Source organism: Panthera onca, chromosome D1 (genome assembly GCF_046562875.1).
Source record: "Panthera onca isolate mPanOnc1 chromosome D1, mPanOnc1 haplotype 2, whole genome shotgun sequence".
Taxonomy (NCBI): Eukaryota; Metazoa; Chordata; class Mammalia; order Carnivora; family Felidae; genus Panthera; species Panthera onca.
The window spans coordinates 71,569,259-71,591,705 of NC_138348.1; the positions used below are offsets into that span (position 1 = coordinate 71,569,259).

Genomic DNA, 22,447 nt, shown 5'->3' on the forward strand with positions numbered 1-22,447 from the left:
TTAAACCACTTAGTTTTTAGGCCCCTTGATGGACTGGTCCCAAGTTTAACTTCCTTTAGTGTGGGGAGCCTTCCTGAGTCCAGTTCTCCAGCTCGGCCAGTGAAACACAGCTCCTGCCTCTGGAGTCTCCCCCTGCCTGAAGTAGTATCTCCATTCTATTTGTCTTTCCAACTTACGCCTACCCTTTAAGCTTTTATTCAAGGGGCATTCTTTTAGTAAAAGTGGAATACTATTATCCAAAACTATGCAATCTGTTTCAGTATCCTCGGCTCACAAAGATGTCCCCTCCATTAGAAGTCTGATGTACATATTATCTATATTGCTCATTTGAAAACTGGCATAAGTGGTAGAATTATATTTTTATCCATGTGTTTCAGTTTATCTAGCTGACTATACACAGAAAAAGAATTTATAGGACCAGTAAATATTTATTGACTAAATATATTAATCCTATTCATTCACACCCTAACTTGAGAATTCTTTTATAAGACCATATTGCAGACTAAATATCAAAACAATTTCTGATTTCTAGAACTTATGGGCGAAACAACATGGCTACAGCATTTAAAAAAAAAAAAAAAAAGAGTTTCCTTTGGAATATTAGCTAGTAGAAGTCTCCACAATAAAGCAGATCACCCACCTATCCTATCCTTAGGAATGGTTAGGAAATGAATGCCTAGATCACTAGAAAGTAGTCAACTGTATCAGATAATAAGGAAGGTGAATCAGAAAGATTTTTTTTTCTTCAGATACTTTGTATAAAATAAATAAGCTGCAATATAACTGGAGATGAAATAAAATCTCTAGGCTCTGAAAAGAATCTCTTTCTGCAGAGCTGAGTTCTGCAAATGTTGTGGCCTATTTATGGTCCCTGAGAAACTACCTTGGCCCCCATAATCTCTAACCTTTCCTGAACTTTCTTAATGAGAGAAGCTCTATTCCTGATACCACCTCTCATGTTCAAATTCAAATCATCACTAATTTCAGTCAACCAACTGGGTTTACTTAGATCAGGCATGATTATTATTCTATTATTATAACCATATGAGTTAAACTATTAATGGTGAAAAGTGTTTCTCCCTTTAACATACGCCTGTCCCACTGGTGGGATACATGCCAACTCCAGGGAAAAGTTAGTCATGTGGTTTTCAGAAGATGAAAGCTTAAGATAAAGACGGAGAGTGTTTGATGCTGGAGGTGGGACTGGTGTTATATAGGTCTTAGCCAAAACATGTGATAGTCACTGTAGGGGTAGCTGGAAAGAGAAGTGTGTGGCTCAATTAACCAGCTCAAACAGATCCGTGAGGACGAGGGTAAGCATGCTGCTGGCTGCTCTGTGCTGCCTGCTGTGGAGTTTCCGGACCTCTGCTGGCCATTTCCCTCGAGCCTGTGCCTCCTCCAAGAGCCTGATGGAGAAGGAATGCTGTCCAGCGTGGACGGGTGACAGCAGTCCCTGCGGCCAGCTCTCAGGCAGGGGTGCCTGTCAGGACATCACGCTGTCCAAAGCTCCACTCGGGCCTCAATACCCCTTCACGGGGATGGATGACCGGGAGGCCTGGCCCTCCGTCTTTTATAATCGGACCTGCCAGTGCTTTGGCAACTTCATGGGATTCAACTGTGGAAATTGCAAGTTTGGCTTTTGGGGACCAAACTGCACAGAGAAGCGACTTTTGGTGAGAAGAAACATCTTTGATTTGAGCGTCCCAGAGAAGAACAAATTTCTTGCCTACCTCACTTTAGCGAAGCATACTACCAGCCCAGATTATGTCATCCCCATAGGCACCTATGGCCAAATGAATAATGGATCCACACCCATGTTTAATGACATCAATGTTTATGACCTCTTCGTCTGGATGCATTACTATGTGTCAAGGGACACACTGCTTGGAGGGTCTGAAATCTGGAAAGACATTGATTTTGCTCATGAAGCCCCAGGTTTCCTGCCTTGGCACAGACTCTTCTTGTTGCTGTGGGAACAAGAAATCCAGAAGCTGACTGGGGATGAGAACTTCACTATTCCATATTGGGATTGGCGAGATGCTAAAAGCTGTGACATTTGCACAGATGAGTACATGGGAGGGCGCAACCCAGCAAACCCGAACTTACTCAGCCCAGCATCCTTCTTCTCCTCTTGGCAGGTAAGGCATCCTGGACATACAATATCAGAGCATAAAAAAAACCTCAGCTATTGCTTCTGCAGGCAGGCCTTCATATACCCTCCTCTGCATCTCTCCTGCCAAGAGTAGAAAAGGTCCTCTATTAAAAGTTCTCAGTATACCTTGTATTTTTCCTTTACAGCACACTTCACGATTGTAATTACACAGATATTTGTGTGGTTATTTGTCTAATATCCTCCACCAGGTTCCTAAGCTCTAATAAATACATAGTATTTGGCTCATCACTGTATCTCTCAGTACCTAGGTTGGTGCCTCACAAGTGGAAAGGGCTCATTATCTGTTGAATGAATGGATGAATGTTCAGATGATTAGGCAGGTTAATGATCTAGGTCAATGTTTCTGAAATTTTCTTCACAATAAAATTCATACAGTGTATAAATTACAAATCCCTGGTCTTACCCTTAGACCCATTGATCAGAATCTTCAGGAGACGGTTCTTGGGAAGGCATCATTGACTAAATGTCTATGGTGATTATTATCATCAGGAAAACTGGGTGAATATTATTTAGATTAAATCTTTTTAAAAAGTATATGAAGACCCTGGGGCCCGAATAGGTACGTAATGAAAATGTTCATTTTCATTTAGCATGTGTGAAGCCCCGTTGCAAGACTTTTTGTGTAGTAACTCAGTTAATACTTTTACTAACCTTTCCCCAGTCTAAGGATTGAAACACTGAGGTATAAAGGTAACTTGTACAAGATTGCAGAGCCAAGAAATAGCAGAGATAGGTCAGGCTGGGCTGCCTGATTACCTATAGTATTCCCAAGGACATGACTGCTATGATGTCTTTAACTGAAGGATCTGGCTTATTCCACCTCATTTCATTTTTTTTCGTTAGGCTGCAGAAGAAATTTGCTTTTTTTCCTAAATATATTCAAACTTTAGAGGTACAAGGTAAGGAATTAAAATTTTGAAATTTAATTTCTATTTCTCCCGTTCTAAAATTTTCACTCTGGATTAGGGGCAAAATGTGACCCAAAAAATATGCTTGTAATAATTTAAAACCATAAGGTGAAAGGAATGCTTTTCTGTCTTTATTCCAAACATTTCTAATATAGAATTTTGACTAGCAGTGCTTCATGGAATTAAGCCCAATGTTTCAATGAGATGGGAAGAATCTGGCATCCACATCTTGCACTCTACAGACTTGATATATGAATGGCTTCCTCCCCTTCCCACTAAGTTCACACACCTTCCAAATGTAGTCTATTGAAGCTCATTGAAAATTGGTCATGGTGTAATACCTGGTATGACTAATGCCAAGTATTTACCAAGAGTAATGAGTGTTTTTTGCAGAAAAGGCTGGAAAAAGAAGAGCCTGAAAAAAACCTATTTCAATAAGCCTTTGGATCTCCTACCTTAATCTATAAAATGCAAAACTCTCATCTAACACTCTCATCCTGTTACTGCTTAAAATACTACTAAGTTAGGATAGGGATTTTCAGTCATTTATAATGCTTTCCTTACCTGTACAGTTTCACTTGACCCAGAAAGGCTGGTGTCTTATCTAAATTACCAAAAATGTGACAACATCCACACCGAAGCTTAATAGATAGATACTAATTCATATTTATTATAGGAGATATATGCTACTTGGTATTACTAGCAATATATTTGCTTTTTTTTCCTAATCATTTATTATTGAGTGGAAAGTCCTTACGCTCCCCTTTTTTCTTTATAAGTGTGGCCAATTTTATTTCTAAATAAAACTTTTTGGGTCTAGTGGGTAAACACTGGACTGAAATTATTACATTAGGTTCAATATTATTCTATAGTTAAACTGCTGTGTAGTAGTTGGTGTTAAAAACAAAATTTGGAAATAGAGTGAACAAAGACCATTGAAGAAAAACAATCAAATAATAGTTTAAATTAAAAAGGAAGGGTCTAAATTAAAAATTAAGAGTCTGACTCTTGATTTCATCTCTGGTCATGATCTCATGGTTCATGAGATGGAGTCCCACACCAGGCTCTGTACTGACAGTGTGGAGCCTGCTTGGGATTCTGTCTCTCTCCCCTTCTTACTCTGCCCCTCCCCAACTCGTGCTCCCTTCCTCTCAAAATAAATAAACATTAAAAAAAAAAAGAATGTGTCTGTTTCTAGAAAAAAAAAGGAAATGCAAGAACATTTGTATCTGCCTACTGTTGAGTAGTGTCACTGTGTGAGGTGACAGTCACCATTTCCATTTTTTCTCATAGTCTCTCTGGTTACCATCCTTTAAAAATGAAGATCAGTTGTTTATATCAATTTAATGCAGTTCTCAGTATCTAAATCACTTAGGGAGCTTAAATAAATTTCATGGATCCACCCACCTAATTTCTGCTGGAAAATCCTCTTCAAGTAGTCTGCTGTGAAGTTGAAGCATCTGTATTTTTAAAACCTTCTCTCATTTGTTTTTTTTTTAATTTATTTTATTATTATTATTATTATTATTAATTTTATTTAACACTTTATTTTAGTTTTTGAAAGACAGACACAGAGCATGAGCAGGGAAGGGGCAGAGAGAGAGGGAGGCTTGGAATATGAAGCAGGCTCCGGGCTCCGAGATGTCAGCACAGAGCCCAATGCAGGGCTGTAATCCAAGAACCGTGCGATAATGACCTGAGCTGAAGTCGGACACTCAACTGACTGAGCCACTCAGGCAGCCCTTATTTTTAATTTTAGAAAGAGAGATCTGGGAAGAGGGGCAGAGGGAGAGAGAGAGAGAGAGAGAGAGAGAGAGAGAGAGAATCTTAAGTGTACTCCACGCCCAGTGTGGAGCCCAATAGGGGGCTTGATCTCACGATTCTCAGATCATGATGTGAGCCAAAATCAAGAGTTAGACTCAAGCAACTGAGCCACGCTGCTGCCCCTAAAACCATCTCTTATGATTCTAATATGCAACAATCATTGAGAATCACTGACTTAATTAATCTTGAAATTGTTTTGGTATCTATTTTACTTTACAAACAGGTTTTGTAATAAACACATCACTAGTTTAAATGTTTTTGCTGGAATTGTACACTCAAATCAAGAAGTACTACTTTGTTTGGAGAATCAAATAGCTTCCAGATTCAGTGAATTCACGGAAACCTTCAAAATTAGGTAGACTGATGGCCCCTTTCATGCAAAGTCTCCATTTTCCCTCAATTTCAGATATATTTTACAATATAAAAATAGAGGCTTTAGAAATTCATAGCATTTATTAACTGTGAGCTAAGAGACACTCAGTGGTGTGTACCATAGTGTCCTTACTTTATAAAGGAGGACAGAGAGATGCCCAAAAGGTATGATTTATACAAGGTCACACAGGTGAGGATTGAAACCTGGTGACTCTGACTCCAATGCTATTTCTCCTGTTAATAAGGAGCCATTTAGGCTAGAAGAAATCAATTAAACCAATAATTTATGGATATAAAATTTGACTTGTAGTTACTTGTTCTTCCTTAAAATTGAGTTGCACAGACAAATGGGGCAGCTATTCTGTAGTCCTTTTCATTTATGTTATGATAGAAATATTCCATTACATTTTTACTGATCCACATCCCTTACTCAGGTAGAATTTACCCTCACTCCTTTGTGCTACATTATACTTGGTACAGATTTCTATTATAGTATCTATAACTCTACAGTACATGGAATGGTTTTCAAACCTGTCTTTGTGTACCATACTGTCTGCGGCTCCAAAGGTAGAGACCATTTCTAATTTACTTTTGTATCCACAGAGCGCAGAACCATGATATATACATAAAATGGACTTTAAAAATGTATGTTGAACAAAATTAAAAGTCATAGAAATGTTAGCTCTAAAAATAACATGGATTAAAAATTAAACTCTGCATGCCTGGATTTCTAGAACCTTAGACCATACTTCTTTATAGCACTGGATCATCAAGGTCAAGGACACAACAATGCAAAATAAGCAGTGATTCACTCAAAGTGTAGAATAAAACATTTTATGTAGTTCTTTCTGGGCTTCTGTATGTATGTTTATATGAATTCATGCAAAAAAAAAAAAAGAAGAAGAAGAAGAAAGAGCATACAATAGAGGAGATCAAGCAAGTTACAGAGTATTATTTAAGTGAGATTGAGTTTCCCATTACATAAAATAATATATTAATTATTGTTAGTATTTTTAGAAAAGTATTTTTCTTATATTCAGAATTTATGTCTTTTGTGTATATGTATTTTTTTCATTTATTTCTTTAATGACAAGAGCTTTTAATGTAGAAGCATGTTTGTCATCAGCTAAAACAGTCCAATATATTTGGAGATGGGGGGGTTCCTTAATAACATTAAAGTATAAATACCTGTGCTCAACACAATTAGATCCAATGTTAGGCAAGCAGCAGATAGACCAGCCATAAAAAACGAAAGGTAGATCAGGAATAACTGTCATGATGTATCAAAATACAGAGAAAAACCAAATATTTCCTAGACAATAAATGCGAGTGAAATGTGGCCAGGGAATTCACTCATCAGGTGAAAAGCACATCACATGGAAGGAAACAGTGGGAAGAAAAAAAAAAATAAGTCACATTTCAGCAGAGAGTCATGGGTTTTAGGTAACCATGGCAACAGCTCAGTGAACTAACAGCTTCTCTTTTTTCTTTATGGAAAAGATTCTGTGGAATGTCATATGGTTTACTTTCTTCCCACCCCCCCACCCCCATAAACTTCTAATGCCCTAATAGAATCTTTGCTCCTGAAAGCTTTTAATAACTGATAGTTTATTGCTATTTATTTAAGTTTAAGAGAACACTATCTAGATTCACCTCCATTAATCTGTTTGTTCTGTTTGTTCTTTCTGTCTCTCTTTTTTCATTTGACTTGGGACACTTGATTTTTTCCCCCATCATATGCTACCAATCACCTGTGTTGAAATAGAAAAAGAACAAGTTCCTCATCAGAGGATCTCTGCCACTTATCAGACTCTGCCTCTGCCACTTACTAGATGATGTTGTGCAAGTTATTTAGAGTCTTTGACCATTGGCTTTTCTCAACAGAAAGCAAAATAGTGTTTTGTTACTTTTGTATCTCAGCTACAAGATCACGGACAAGTTACTTAATTATTCTAGGACCCTTTTTTCTTTAAAATTAGAATAATATATCTTGGGGCGACTGGGTGGCTCAGTCAGTTAAGCATCGGACTTCAACTCAGGTCATGATCTCACAGTTCATGAGCTCAAGCCCTGCTTCGGGTGAGCCCCGCTTCTCTTTCTCTGCCCCTTGTGGGATTCTCTGTCTCCCTCTCTCTCTCTCTCTCTTTTCCCTTTGGTCACTTACGACCTCTCTCTCTCAAAAAAAAAAAAAAAAGAATAATATATCATAAAGCATTATTGTAGAGGGATTCAGTGGAATCTGTTCATGTAAAATGACTGGTTTAGTATCTGACATATTCTTTGAGTTCCACGTGTGGTAATTATTATTATATATTTATATGATATATCCATGTTAGTTATTACAACAATGAATATTCAGTAAGTGTTATAGAACCACAGTTAAAAACAATTTGGGGCCTACCCAACGGTCTTGTATTCAATAATAATATAAGAGCTGTCATTAAACACTCTATACCTGAAACTGTATACTTAGTGCTTTGCATATGTTAAATTATTTGATCCTTCCTAAAAAGTTGTAATAATCCCCATGTGCATATGAAAAACCGTAATACTCAAGAGAGCTTAAGTAATTTGCACAAGGTCATGTAGCTAATAATAGTCAATATTGGAAAGCATGTCTGACTATAATCTCCATGATCCTAACCATTGTGCTAACAGTTTCTCCTCCCTGCCTCTCCTCCTGTATCAAATATAAAGATGATAATTTGGGATTAAGTTTTTCAAATTATTTCTGGAACCAGGGTAGATTTCCTCCTCGTTACTAATACATCCAGTCATCTGAGCACTTAGTCACTTGACAGTTGGCATTTCAGCAAAAATAGTTCCATTCAAACCTCTCTAATTTAAACGAGTCAGCTGTAGGAGTCTTTGAGGCAGTAGGATCTTTTGAAAATATCTTGAGATAGTTTATTATTCAAACATGGATGTATATGATTTTGTTTATGTACCTGCCGTGATGTCTAATCAACATTATAAAGGAATGCAATATATTATAATCAATGCAAAAGTTAAGTTAGCTTTAGTCAACCACTCCTAAGCCACTTACAGGCAGTAATAAATGTAGTGGATATATAAATTTGGAATCCGGACTGTGGATTAATGTTCTAGCTCTGGCTTTAAATATCCTAAGACCTTAGACAAGTTACCCAACAGATCTATTTCTCAATTATGCGTGGATAAAAGGATTGAGGAATGTTGTAAAGTGTGAGGAAAACCAGAAGCTGACATTTTCTGGGTAAAAAAAACTGCTGCTTCCTATTATTATTTTATTCCATTATTAATATAATATATATGAATTATACGTTAATATGTTATATATTTTTATTTCCTGTTACATTTAGTATGATTTCATGTTACAGTTGAGAAAATTAGCAAGTCTAAATAACATGCTCATTGACACATTGCTAGTAAGCAGCAGAGCCAGAACTGAAGCCCCTACCTACCTAACTTTGGAATCCAATTATTTTCCAACATATAACGCTTCAATTCATAAGTGATGTCTTAGTAACCAAAAATTAAAAGCTTTTCGAAGTGTCTCTATTTAACACAGTAGCAGCCATTCCTAGGAGGCATGGCTCCTTCAGTTCTAGCTCATGGTAGTTTAATTTGCCTTTACGTTTCTATAGATTGCAAGCTCACTGGAGCAGGAGACTGTCTTGATTATTTTTAACTGTGGTGCAAACAAGTGACCAGGAAGGCTTTTCACTTCTAAAATATTGCCTGCATCAGGCTTCACAGGGCTCAGTCTCACAAACCAAGAGACTACAGGCCCTAAGCCAAAATCGAGAGTTGGTCACCCAGCTGTCTGAGCCACCCAGGTGCCCCATAAGACAGGATTTTAGATGATACTTTTATACTCTCCCACACTTAGACTCAGCTTCCTCATCATTAAAGTAGGGATAAAATCATATAAATCTATGAAGTAGTTGTGTGAAGTTTTAAAAATGTACACAGAGATGCCTTCCTCATGGTGTGGAACATAATAGGGCCAAATACACACTTAATAAAAATGATATATTTAAAAAAATATCTTCTAGGGCAGAGGTCGGTATCAACAGAACGAGGGTAAAAGGGTGTTTAACGTGTATAGTTGAAGATTCATTGGTTCATCCATTGATTTGTTTATTCGTCCATCAAATTTATTGAGCCTCTGTTCTAGGTTGTGTGATTCATAATGATAACGACAACAATAATAAAGTTGTCCTCGTGGAGATCACATTTTCTAAAGGAGATGATATTGTTTATTAAGGGAGTGTAAAGTAAATGGAGTCTAAATTTGGCAAATAATCTTACCTACTCAGTGGGCACAGGCATCCTGTGGAAGGATGTGCTTGTTATGAACCATCAGTGATGGCAGGGTGGTTTCTCCTTCATGTTTGTTTTGAATTAGGATTGATATCTTGCTATTTAGTTCATGCTCTCACCAAATCTAAGGCATCAATGATTTTAAGATGAATAATTTATATAGTACTGAGACAAAAAAATAAATGCCTATTAAATTATGATGTGATATTTTTAATCATTTAGAATTTTTATTTTACATTTATACTGAAAGAGCACCTTTTAACTTATTTAGTGAATTATTTTTTATCATAGCTTATTTTTCTGCCTAGATATAAATGAAACTATACACAAAATAATTCAATGAAGGATTCATAAAAATTCTTCATATTTAGAGTCAGATTCTTTTATTTTATTTTTTTACATTTATTTATTTTTTATAGAGACAGAGCACAAGTGGAGGAGGGGCAGAGAGAGAGGGAGACACAGAATTAGAAGCAGGCTCCAGGCTCTGAGCTGTCAGCACAAAGCCCGACGTGGGGCTCAAACTCACAATCACAAACCATGAGATCATGACCTGAGCCGAAGTCAGACACTTAACCAACTGAGCCACCCAGGAGCCCCAAGAGTCAGATTCTTTTGAATTCTTTTGAAGTCAGGGTTGACAGTGTCTTTTTTCTTTTTTCTTTTTGAAGTTTTATTTATGTTGAGAGAGAGAGAGAGAAAGCATGAGCAGGGGAGGGACAGAGAGAGGGAGAGAAAGAGAGAGAGAAAGAGAGAGAATCCCAAGCAAGCTCCGCACTGTCAATGCAGAGCCCTATGTGGGGCTCAAACTCACTAACCATGAGATGATGACCTGAGCCAAAATCAGGAATTGGACGCTTAACTGACTGAGCCACCCAGGTGCCTCATGTCTGTTTTTTCTGTAATATTGCCTCAGCCTTGAGGATGAGGTCAGACACCAGACCCATGGCAAGGAGTGAGTGTGCTTAGGCATGAACAAAGTCACAGCATGGAGAAGCCCAAGTAATGCCCAGAGAAGGGTAGCCAATCTGACTTTGGCAGTCAGATCACACAATTTGTAAGCAAATTGAAGAGCAATTCCCATATTCAAGCTATAGTCTAGAGGTAGAATTGAAACAATTGGTTAATGATCTCAATGTGAAAGACATAAGAGAATAAAATACAAATGAAAACTCACCAGTTACTCTCCAGGTTAAAAATTATGATTCATGGGCTTCTGGTTTGAGCAGCAGGATGGTTGGTGTGATAAGAAACGTAGAGAGAGGAACAAATTTTTGGATTTTAAATGTTCCATTTGAGATATGTGTGAGATAACACTGAAATAAAAAGTCCAAGATGGATAAACAAAGTTCAGAGTTCAGAGTAGTGGTTTTGAAGCAGAGATAAGAAGTAGGGAGTTCTTATCATGTATTTGCCATGTAAGCCATGAAACTTGTTAGAGCCAAAAGAGAAGACATATAAACAGAGAAAACAAGTGATGGCACAGATGTGACTCAGTACCAGGGCTAGCTTCATGGGCACACAACTGGCAAAGTCACACAATGGATGTTAACAGACGTTTGTCAAAATAATTTTCTCATCAAATAAATATTTGACAAAATTATATACAGTAGTTATTAGTATCCCCATTTTATAGATGAGACATAGGAAATTTGACTCATTTTCTTAATTAGATGCAAGACTAGAAGTCTGTTCTAGATTTTAACTTTTACTGCTTACGCTGCCCTGCAACCCTCAGATGGGCTGCTTCCTTCAACAGTTTAATTTTTTTAATGTTTATTTATTTTTGAGAGAGAGACACACACACAGTGTGGGCAGTGGAGGGGCAGAGAGAGAGGGAGACAGAATCTAAAGCAGGGTCCAGACTCTGAGATGTCAGCACAGAGCCCTATGAGGGGCTCGAAGCCAAAAACTGCGAGATCATGACCTGAGCTGAAGTCAGACGCTTAACTGACTGAGCCACCCAGATGCCTGTCAACAGTTTACTTAAAAATATGAACCTCTTGATGATAATCTCTAGCCACAACTCCTTTAACATAAAGGTTTTTGTGTAGATCATCTGTACCCGATTGGAGGAGTACAATAGCCATCAGGCTTTATGTGATGGAACTCCAGAGGGACCATTACTGCGCAATCCCGGAAACCACGATAAAGCCAGGACCCCGAGGCTCCCCTCCTCTGCTGATGTGGAATTTTGCCTAAGTCTGACACAATACGAATCGGATTCCATGGATAAAGCTGCCAATTTCAGCTTTAGGAATACACTGGAAGGTAACTCCCTTTTATCACTCATTTAAAATTTCTTCTGTTTTTCTGAATCATGTTTAGAATCTCTTATCCAAAACCCTGGTCCCAGATATGTTTAAGAAGGCAGAATTTTCTGAATAAGGAAATTGGCATATTGCCTATGTGGCCAATAATCCTCACAGAGTCTGAGCAGCACACCATAATCCAACACATATAACTCTTCAGCGAGATGTAAGAATACACCCACCATGGCAATAAAGAAAGATGGTTGGCAGCCTCAGGGTGACTAAGGTCAAGTTTCTTCACTAACAGAGTATTGGTGCTAAAGGAAACATTGTCAGACCATTTTGTATTTTGGAATTATAGATAAAAGACTGTGGATCTATCATATTTTGCAAGTCTTAGTATTTTATCTACTTTAAAATACTTTGGGAATGAGGCTCATTGAGGCAAGTCCATTCTCTTACCTCTAATAAGGATAAAACCTATATGTCAGGTTAAGTCGCCATCCCACTACCCCTTAAAATTTTTGTACTTTGTCAGAGATTCCTTCTCAGAGGTTCTTCTAGGTCCTTTTCCTACAAAGTTCTCAGTCTTGCTTGCTCTTTCCTTCAGCACTTTTTCATTCCTCTCTGCTCAATGCTGTCCCAGTCATGAAACCCACTTTTTTCACTTCAATATGCATTATGGAAACAAACTATAAAAAACAAACAAAAACCAACTAACCAGCCAGGAACATTCACTTAAGTCATAGATTTAATAGGAGTTTTGGGAAGACAGGTGGCCAACTTGTAGCAATGTTGACAACTCAACATTAAACAGTCCACCTCTTAAAAAACTCTTTGGCACACTACCATGTAAATAAATCTTCCTCTCCTTTCTTTACTTTTAACTTTTTTTAAGTTATTTTTTTGAGAGAGAGAGAAAGAGAGAGAGAGATAAGGAGAATAAGTGGGGGAGGGGCACAGAGAGAGAGATGGAGAGGGAGAATCTTAAGCAGGCACCATACTCAGTGTAAAGCCCAACATAGGGTTCGATCTCACAATCCTGAGATCATGAACTGAGCTGAAATCAAGAGTCGGGTGCTTAACCTACTAATCCACCCAGGCGTCCCTTGTCTTAACCTTTTTGTCTTATTTTCTTGTCATTGTAATGGTTGTTTTATCCAACTTCTGTTGCTCAACTATACAGAATAATTTTACTGTGTCTTTCATATCCCTGTTTCCTTCTAATCCACAACCTCAGGGCCTTGCTCTCCCCAAGAAGCAATTTAAACAAGAAGTATATCACCCTAAAGAGGAATTCTCCTTCTAGCCATTAAAATAAAAATTATGTTTATCTTCCGAAAGTAATATTAATGATTAACATTTTCCTTCTAATCACTATTTGCAAGGCACCATGTCAAACATTTTGTATAGCACTATCTCACTTCTTACAACCATCCTCTGAGGAAGATAGCACCATTATTTCTAGTTTAAAGAGAGGAAACGGGACTAGAGATTTTATATGACTTGGCTATAACCACTCATTCATTAAGTGACAGAGCTAAACCTGTTCTGAAAATTGTCAAGTGCCAAGATCTCAGAGTCCTTTCCATTGTATTCTGATGACCCAGAGTGGATTGAGAGTTTCTTGAGGGTGAGCCATAAACATATCAAGCTGTACCTTCAATAATATAAGAAGACAGTGCATGGTTTCAAGGTGTCTAAGAGACTATATGCTGGGACAAAGGGGTACACACAAGGGACAAAGGTTCACACACAAGCTGGCAGTCACCATTTGGGAGGATTGGGTGTCCCATTGGACTTTGCCAGAGGTTAACAACAGGACTACAATTTTTTTTTTCTTTTTTCTTTTTTAAATTTACATCCAAGTTAGTTAGCATATAGTGCAACAATAATTTCAGGCATAGATTCCTTAATGCCCCTTACCCATTTAGCCCGTCCCCCCACAACCCTTCCAGTAACCCTCTGTTTATTTTCCATATTGAAGAGTCTCTTATGTTTCATCTCCCTCCCTGCTTTTATATTATTTTTGCTTCCCTTCCCTTATATTCATCTGTTCTGTATCTTACAGTCCTCATATGAGTGAAGTCATCTATTTGTCTTTCTCTGACTGACTGATTTTGCTTAGCATAATACCCTCTAATTCCATCCACATTGTTGTAAATGGCAAGATTTCATTCTTTTTGATTGCTGAGTTATACTCCATTGTATATATATTACCACATCTTCTTTAACCATTCATTCATCGATGGACATTTGGACTCTTTCCATACTTTGGCTATTGTTGATAGTGTTGCTATAAACACTGGGGTGCTTGTGCCCCTTCGAAACAGCAACCTGTATCCCTTGGATAAATACTTAGTAGTGCAACTGCTGGATCGCAGAGTAGTTCTATTTTTAATTTTTTGAGGAACCTCCCTACTGTTTTCCAGAGTGGCTGAACCAGTTTCCATTCCCATCAAGCAGTGCAAAAGAGATCCTCTTTCTCCGCATCCTTGACAACATCTGTTGTTACCGGAGTTGTTAATGTTAGTCATTCTGACAGGTGTGAGGTGGTATCTCATTGTGGTTTTGATTTGTATTTCCCTGATGATGAAAGGCAACTGATGGAATGGGAGAAGATATTTGCAAATGACATATCAGATAAAGGGTTAGTATCCAAAATTTATAAAGAATTTATCAAACTCAACACCCAAAAAACAAATAATCTACTGAAGAAATGGGAAAAAGACATGAATAGACACTTCTCCAAAGAAGACATCCAGATGGCCAACCAACCCATGAAAAAATGCTCAACATCGCTCATCATCAGGGAAATACAAATCAAAACTACAAATTCTGTCTTAATGACACTGCATAGTCAGGCTGCATCCTTAACGGAACAGAGGTACTGTATACATTTTTCAGGCAGATTTCCTAGCAGTGAGAAAGCATGGAACTTTGTCACTAAGGAACATGGGCTGGTCCCAGAAATAAGGTAGGGGAGTGAAACTTTTCTGGGTCTCAAGTCTGAAAAAGAAAGTGGCTTGAGCTGTGTCAACTCAGATAGTGGCTTCTAAATGAGTTTCTAATGCACAGAGGTAAGTGCAGAACATCAAGTTTACACAAAGAATTTACTGCTATTAATAAATTATGGTTGTGAATTATTTTATTTTTTGCAGTATTTTATTCTCTTTCACATCTAGTCTAGTATGCTTTCTTGAGGAAGAGAAAAAAAAGCATATCACAGCACGTTATCTGGCACATAATAGGTGTTTGATAAGTTGATAACTGAGTACAAAAATAAAACCTAAGGCACTTCAAATTGCATAACCTACCACTTAGTTATTTATCCACATTGTATGTTGCCAACATACCAGTGGGGAAATCTTAGAAAATGTTGATCTGAGCTATCAGCAAAGATGTTCCCTGATCAAGGGCACATTTTTTTTACTCTTTTCTTTAAACTTTTATTCAGAAATAATTTTAAGCCTACAGAAAAATTACAGCAATAAAACAGTACAAAAGACACACATATACTTATATGCACTTACTGTTTACATTATATCTTGTTTTCTTTCTCTCTCTCCCAATCTCAACCACTTGAAGGTGAGTTGTATAAATAAGAACACTTTACCCCTGGATTTGTCGGTGTATTTTTCCATAGAGTAGGAATATTCTCTTACATAGCCACAGACCAGTTATTAACTTTAGTAAATTCTATATTTATATAATGCTTTATTCTAATCTAATGTTTCCAATTTTTTTCCAATAGGCCTAATAGTATCCTTTACAGAAATTTTTTTTCTCTGTAACAAGATCCAGTGTAGGGGCAGTTAACATTTAGGTTGTCATGTCTCCTTAGCCTTCACTTTGAAATATTTTCTACAGATTTTTTAAATAAGACTGACATTTGGGGGGAATGCAGTCCCTTCCTCCATTTTTAAATAAAATTTCCTTGTTTTGAGTTTGTCTTATATTTCCTCATGATTGGATCCAGGAAATACATTATTATCCAGAATTCTACAAAGGTGACTTTGCATCTTTCTAAGAGGGTGTCACATCTGGAGGCACAGGGCAACCATCTGTCTCACAATGGTGATATTAATTTGATCATCTGCTCCAGGTGTGGTCCAATTTCTCCACTCTATAATTACTAATTTTTCTCTTTCAGTATAATAAATTGACTACATGGGGACATTTTTAATATAATGCAAATATTCTGCTTTCTCCTGAAGTTACCCTCCATTGATGGTTACAAAATGATGACTTTCCATCTTCAGCACTCCCTTTACATTTATTAGTCAGCACTTAGGACTCTACTGTTAGCAAGAGCCACCCTTTTTTCCTCCCTTCTTCCCTTCCTTCTTTCCTTCCTCCTTCCTCCTTCCTCCTTCCTTTTCCTTCCTATCTATCAACTGTATACTGATATCAATATATCTATGGTATGAAGTAAAGACTTTCAATTTGTTTTCAATAATATATAATTAATCAAGGTGCATAATTATCTCTATGCTCAAATGGTCCCAGATTTCACCCATGGGCACGCCTTAAGCTGGCTCTTATGCCTCTGTTTCACATCCCCACTATTGTTTTTGGCATTTTCTTTCTTTCTGGTATAGAAATGTATTCTAGAATCATCTTGTACCATACTCCCTCAGGCTTAGAATCAGTCATATTTCTTTAGAAACAATGGTTACTTTCAGTGGGCAAGGATATAAGAAACAAAGATCTGGGAGCAAGTTTTGCTCACTGGACACATTTTGAAACCAGGATAGGGAAGGATGTGGGATGTCTGGGCTTGCAAGGAGTGCTCAAGTGAGTATAGCTGTGAGGAGAGCAGGACTGGAGCTCAAGTGAGTATGGCTGTGAGGAGAACAGGACTGGAGAAGCAGGAGCAAAGACAACTACTGCATTCTGCTCTGTCAGTAAACACAGGTGGAATGGAATTGTTGGTTTTTATTGAACCCCATGGTTATTGCTGCCCTTTGATTATTATTAGCTTTTTGAGATGTGTATAATTTCCATCCCATTGAACAAATTCTTGCAGCCAGTCCTGGGATGGAGGAACTGTTGTGTTTTCAACTACTGAAGTAGTTTATGTTACCTCAGCTTTCTTCCTAGATATAAGTGCTAAAAAAAATATTGAAAATGTACCACTTGTGAATTGTGTAAAAGAGATTCATGTTCCTAGAAAACGCAAAGACAAATAAGTCTGCATTATAAAAGGCAGTCTTCAGATTTGGCTAAAAAGTTCATCCCCATGCTATATGGACTATTAGATTCAAAGAAGGATCTTCTCATGTCCAAATATCTGCCCATCGTGTCTTGTACTTCAAGGTTCATAATAGTGCTAATGCAAAACTGGCAGTGGTATGTGTGTTGGGGGCTAAAGGAGAACCAACAGTTTAGCAAAATGGTTAAAAGCAATCAAACTGACTGGAATTTGATCCAAACCCCACCACTTCCTAGACATACTATTTTGAATAAGTTATTTTACTTCTGGGCTTTAGTTTCATCATCTTTACAATGTAGCTATGAATAATAATGTATGGGGTTTGTGTAAGGATAATGATAAAATACATGTAAGGAACTTATGATATTTCTTCAAAAAATGGCAGCAATAATTAATTATGTTAAATTTGGATTAGTTGTTGACAACTCAGTTATCATTGATTAGTTTTTCTGACAATCAGCTTAGAAACTAAGTATAGACTGACTCCTGAGAAAATAGGTCACGATGGGCTAGATGTAGTAGAAAAATAAAGAGGGAGAAAGGTGGGAAAATATTGTTGATATAGACCCAGAGATAGCATTTCTTGAGATAAATACCTTTTCAGGGGATTCCCAAAAACAAGGGGACAAGGGAAAGGACAGCTCCTGTTACCCAAAAGAGAGGAAGGCACAAGAACAAGAAACAATTCTAACTTAAAGTTGTGTTCACAACCCTAAGCACAACTTAGGATCATAAAAATGTACAGATGAAAGACAATTCTCTGCGTATTCACTCCAACATCCCATACTGTGCTGAGATGCCACTATGACAATATCCTTATGTGGCTAATTCAAAGACAGGGACTAACCTACCACATGTGGGAGAAAAAAAGTTCCAGGTTGATGGAAAAAACCTAGTTTTATTCCATTTAAAGAGCCCTCTATGATCCTGGTACTATAGTAAATTATGGACATACAAAGACATGCAAAGATGACAATTACATAGTTTCTGACCTCAAGGAGCTTACTATCTAATGAGGAAACGCCATATGAATACATGGGGAAAACACAATATGATAGTATGCAGTGAGGTAGGAACCAAAGATAAACCAGAAATATTTCCTTAGAAGACAAAAAAAAACCCCTAGATCTTGAAATATCAATAATTATTCACCAAGAAGAGAAGAGAAAAGGCATTTCCAGCAGAGGGAACAACATGTGCAGTGGAACAGAGGTGTGAAAGTGTGAAATTAGTTACCAAAAAAAATAAGAAGTTGTATATGGCTAAAATATTAACTTTGAAATGGGAAATAAGAAGTATAAAGGGTTTAGAATACATCATGTATACCTTTGTTTCTCAATCTTCTCTGGAGGAAAAAAATTTATACACCTCTAAAAATATGCCCACAGATTCGTAGGGAAATTAAGAAACTAAAGTTTGTTCCAAGTAAATGTCTCTTATAGCTTCCCTGTAAAAGAGATATATTTGAAAACCCAAAGTTTAAAACTCATGATATAATGTTCCTATCTTTAAGAATACATCGGGGCGCCTGGGTGGCTCAGTCGGTTAAGCATCCGACTTCAGCTCAGGTCACGGTCTCATGGTCTGTGAGTTCGAGCCCCGCGTCGGGCTCTGGGCTGATGGCTCAGAGCCTGGAGCCTGCTTCGGATTCTGTGTCTCCCTCTCTCTCTGCCCCTCCCCGTTCATGCTCTGTCTCTCTCTGTCTCAAAAATAAATAAATGTTAAAAAAAAATTAAAAAAAAAAAAGAATACATCTACATACCTTGTTTTGTGAAACATTGCTATAGGCAATGTGGTCAGGAGAGGCCAGCAGGAAGTTAACATGATCTTCTCCATATGTCAGCAAGGTATGAAGCCAGCAGCCTTAGCAGAATGCTGTTGGGGGGATGATGGATGGTGATGGCTTGTTTTCAGGTATAGAGACTGAGATGGAGATGAGTTGGTTAGAGTAGAGCAACTTTTTTATACTCTAGAGTATAGAGTATCAGGAGCTCTTGGTAACCATATGTGAGACAGGTGCACAGCATATTGAGGATGGTTCTAAAACATCTCCCACTGATTTTTCATAATTAGTCCTTGTTTTGGCTTCTCAATCTATACACCATTAAAAAATATAGTTTATCTTCTTATGATGGCTCTTCTAAAATAAATGCTATTGTGATTATCCAGAACTTTCCTTTCCAGCAGCCTTTCAACCCTTTCTATTTTTTTGTGACTGCCAGACACATCCCTGGGAAGTATATCACCTCTTCATTTGCTGGGACTTCAGCAGTTCAAGAAAGTAAAAAATAAGCTCTGGGCTTTAATAAAAGAAAATGGAAGTTTTGAAATTTTGAATGATGTTTTATAACTGCATATTTGAAGAGAAAGACCAGCAGCCAGTCACACTGAAGTCTCAGAGAATGACCTAGTTTTCAGTCTCTGCTTGAGAAATGGACTTTATTAGGACATCCGGAAATGATTACACAGACTCAACAACTAAATTCCATTGAGACTAACTGTGTAAATCTTAATGCCAAAGAGATAATTTCAGTGGAGTGGGACATTCTAGTGATAGGAAGGCTCCAGGCCTCTCGGGCACATCTTTACCCATTCTGGGGGATCAGAAAGCTGAAGAGCTTGGTATAGATTGGTGTTCACTGACTTCGAACAGAGGTGAAAGGTTTTAAGGAACTCATACCAAGAAAACTTTTCCAAGCCTGGATTATTTAATTCCCCAGAATTACCACCTTGGCAACCTTGTTGGTATTCTGATTAGGCAATATTCCTGATCATAATAATACCATTAAAAAATCTCTGTGTGCCAGACAATCTCGTTTCTCACATGTTAGATGATTTAATCCTCACAACAGCCCTCTGATGTTTATTATTCACTGATTAAAGCATTATTTTAAGTAGTTATTCCAGTGAGTTTAGGAATCAATGTGTCTCCTTCCAGTTGAATGAACTGATTCAACTCATTTGGCTCAAAGGATAGCCTCTTTTCTCCTCACCTCAAGTTTGCAAGGAAAATAGGACCGTTCTAATAAATGTAGGAAATTCAGACAAGTATCCTGTGTATAACTTTCCAAGTGGGTTTGCTTTGAATGTGCTTCTTTAACCAGGATATAACATTACCTTTTAAAAAGCCTGAAATAAAATAAGGGACTGCTATATACATACGTTTTAAGAGATCCAAGGCAGAAGTCATGCTCAGGGAAGAGTTAATACTTGTGTACTAGGTTCACAAAAAACAAGTCAAGCATAATCCCTATATATGAAATGCCTGTTAAATTCTTTATCAGTGCCTTGTTTTCCAAAGCATTTTATCTGGCCATTAGAAACTCTCCAACCAGGATGCAGTGATCACTTATTAGAAACTGACTTTTTGAATATTAGGGGGCATTTTAAATTTTGTGGACATAGATTTCTTTAGGCTTAATGACATTGTTCAGACATTTGGGTAGTAGAAACTCACAGTTTTATTTTATTTTATTTTTTTCAGGAAACAACACCTTAAAAACAGAATAATTTAGAGTTTGGGGATATTATTGCTTGATGCTCAGTAAACTTTTAGCAACAACTGTGATAATCTCAGAGATCTCTCTGTAAAAAAAAAAAAGAAAGAAAAGAAAAGAAACGAAAAAAAAATTAGCATTTTGGCCCCTATATATTTATATAGTTTTGAATGATTCTTCTGTTTCTACTCCCTCCAACTAGTTGTACTGGAATGCAAATTGTCCTTGTCAAATGTGAATATTGAGAAAGTAAAGTAATTTATTTAAGGCATGTGTCATCTTTGCTATGAATTAAGAGGTGCTGGTATTATGTACTGGCAAACGCCATTGGAAAGCTACAGTGGAGAAAGAGAGAGAAGAATTTCCCAGATTGGGGCAGGGCCCTATAAAGTAGATTGAGACACTGATTTTGAAAGAATATGGCAATACGTTTTAGTATCAGTTTTAACATTACTAGCATCTTCTTCCTTGTTTTAAAAGTGTATTTAATAATTACCTATTTAGGCTACTGTGAGAATGTACACACATCTAGCTTCTACTATATACATAGGAAATGTTTCCTTTTCCCTACTCCCATATTTGTAATCTTAAATAGTTATCCCAACTTCCCTTATAATTTAGCAAGGTTATTAGTCTTCATTAAATGTATTTATTCATAATAGAGAGATTTTATTTATTTTTTCATCATTTGGATTCACTGCTGGAGAAAATGGCTGTTTGCTAAAGGATAATCTTATTTTCCATTTAAGGTCCCAGAAGATCTTTAAGGAGCAAAATAATAATTCACCTGTTCTAGGTGTATTCTATTTTTATACCTTTATTTATCTAACAAATATGAGTTGAGAGACTTCAACATACCAAAGACAAAGTAACTATGTCTCACGTAGGACTGCTTTGCTATCTAAAATATTTTGGCTGCAGTATCTATTTACAACTCATACAAAATATGGAGAATTCCAATAAGATTTTGTTAATGTGGGTTATATTTATTTCTACTTACCATTTTTAAAACTAAGACTAAGAAAAATTTGAAAACATTTATTTATTCATTAAAATAACAAAATTTTTTACTCATTACATTCATATAAGTAACATAATTAAATATATTTTATAAAAATAGAAAGTAACATGGCATTGCTTTATATTTTTGTGAAAAAAAGACATCTGGATTATATGTCTATTTCTATACTCAACAGTAGTATCACATGGAGTTTAGTTATAAAATGAAGAAAACTCAGCCTCACACAGATATAAAATTAGAATAAGGAGAAGTATTTTTAAAAACATTTTCTGATAATTGCAGATCTATTTTTGTATACTAAAACTCAACAAGTGGTAATTTCTTAAAAGCTGAGTTGCGCTGTCAAATCGGAAACCATATAAATGAAGTTTTTGTACTTGTTACGTTACATTCTACTCAAATCTCTCTTACATCGTGAGTGGATTTTTCATCCTATTTATTTTGTAATATCAATCATAGGTCATTTTCAAAATATTGGTTCGCTGAGACCTGTAGATCTGTCAAATTTTCAAATATCTCATTACATAATATCAAAAAAATCACATTCATTAGTACCACCAATAATCTCATCAGAAATGTCTTAAAGTATTCAGAAGCTCTTGAGCTTATAGTGATGGAATCAAAATTTTCAAAATTCTATTTTTGCTTGAAAGCTCAAATTGTATCATTGGCAAAAAATATCAGAAGTTGTTTTCTTTTAAGTGACATACTTATTTAGTTCAATATCAAGAAAATGTCTGCCAAATGCTTAAGTCTGAATAACCATAGTTTGTTTCACAATTGTACATTCCAGTAGAAATGGATTCCCTAAAAAACATGGTTATTTCAGTTCTCAACACAAACAATGGCACAAGTGCTTCTCCTCTTAGATAATTATCAT

The 22,447-nt window shown here is 36.8% G+C and overlaps 1 protein-coding gene across 2 annotated transcripts in view; it reads left to right on the forward strand.

Annotated features, from left to right (window-relative positions):
- The first annotated feature begins 1,116 nt into the window (after positions 1-1,116).
- Positions 1,117-22,447, forward strand: part of TYR (tyrosinase) — a 110,080-nt gene continuing 88,749 nt past the window's right edge. The window contains exons 1-2 of one of the 2 annotated variants that reach the window (XM_060605402.3): positions 1,117-2,138; positions 11,637-11,853. In XM_060605402.3, coding sequence (XP_060461385.1) covers positions 1,320-2,138; positions 11,637-11,853 — 1,036 coding nt within the window. In that variant the 5' untranslated portion in view covers positions 1,117-1,319. The remainder of the gene's footprint in view (positions 2,139-11,636; positions 11,854-22,447) is intronic. The other variant, XM_060605401.3, reaches the window with a different exon arrangement.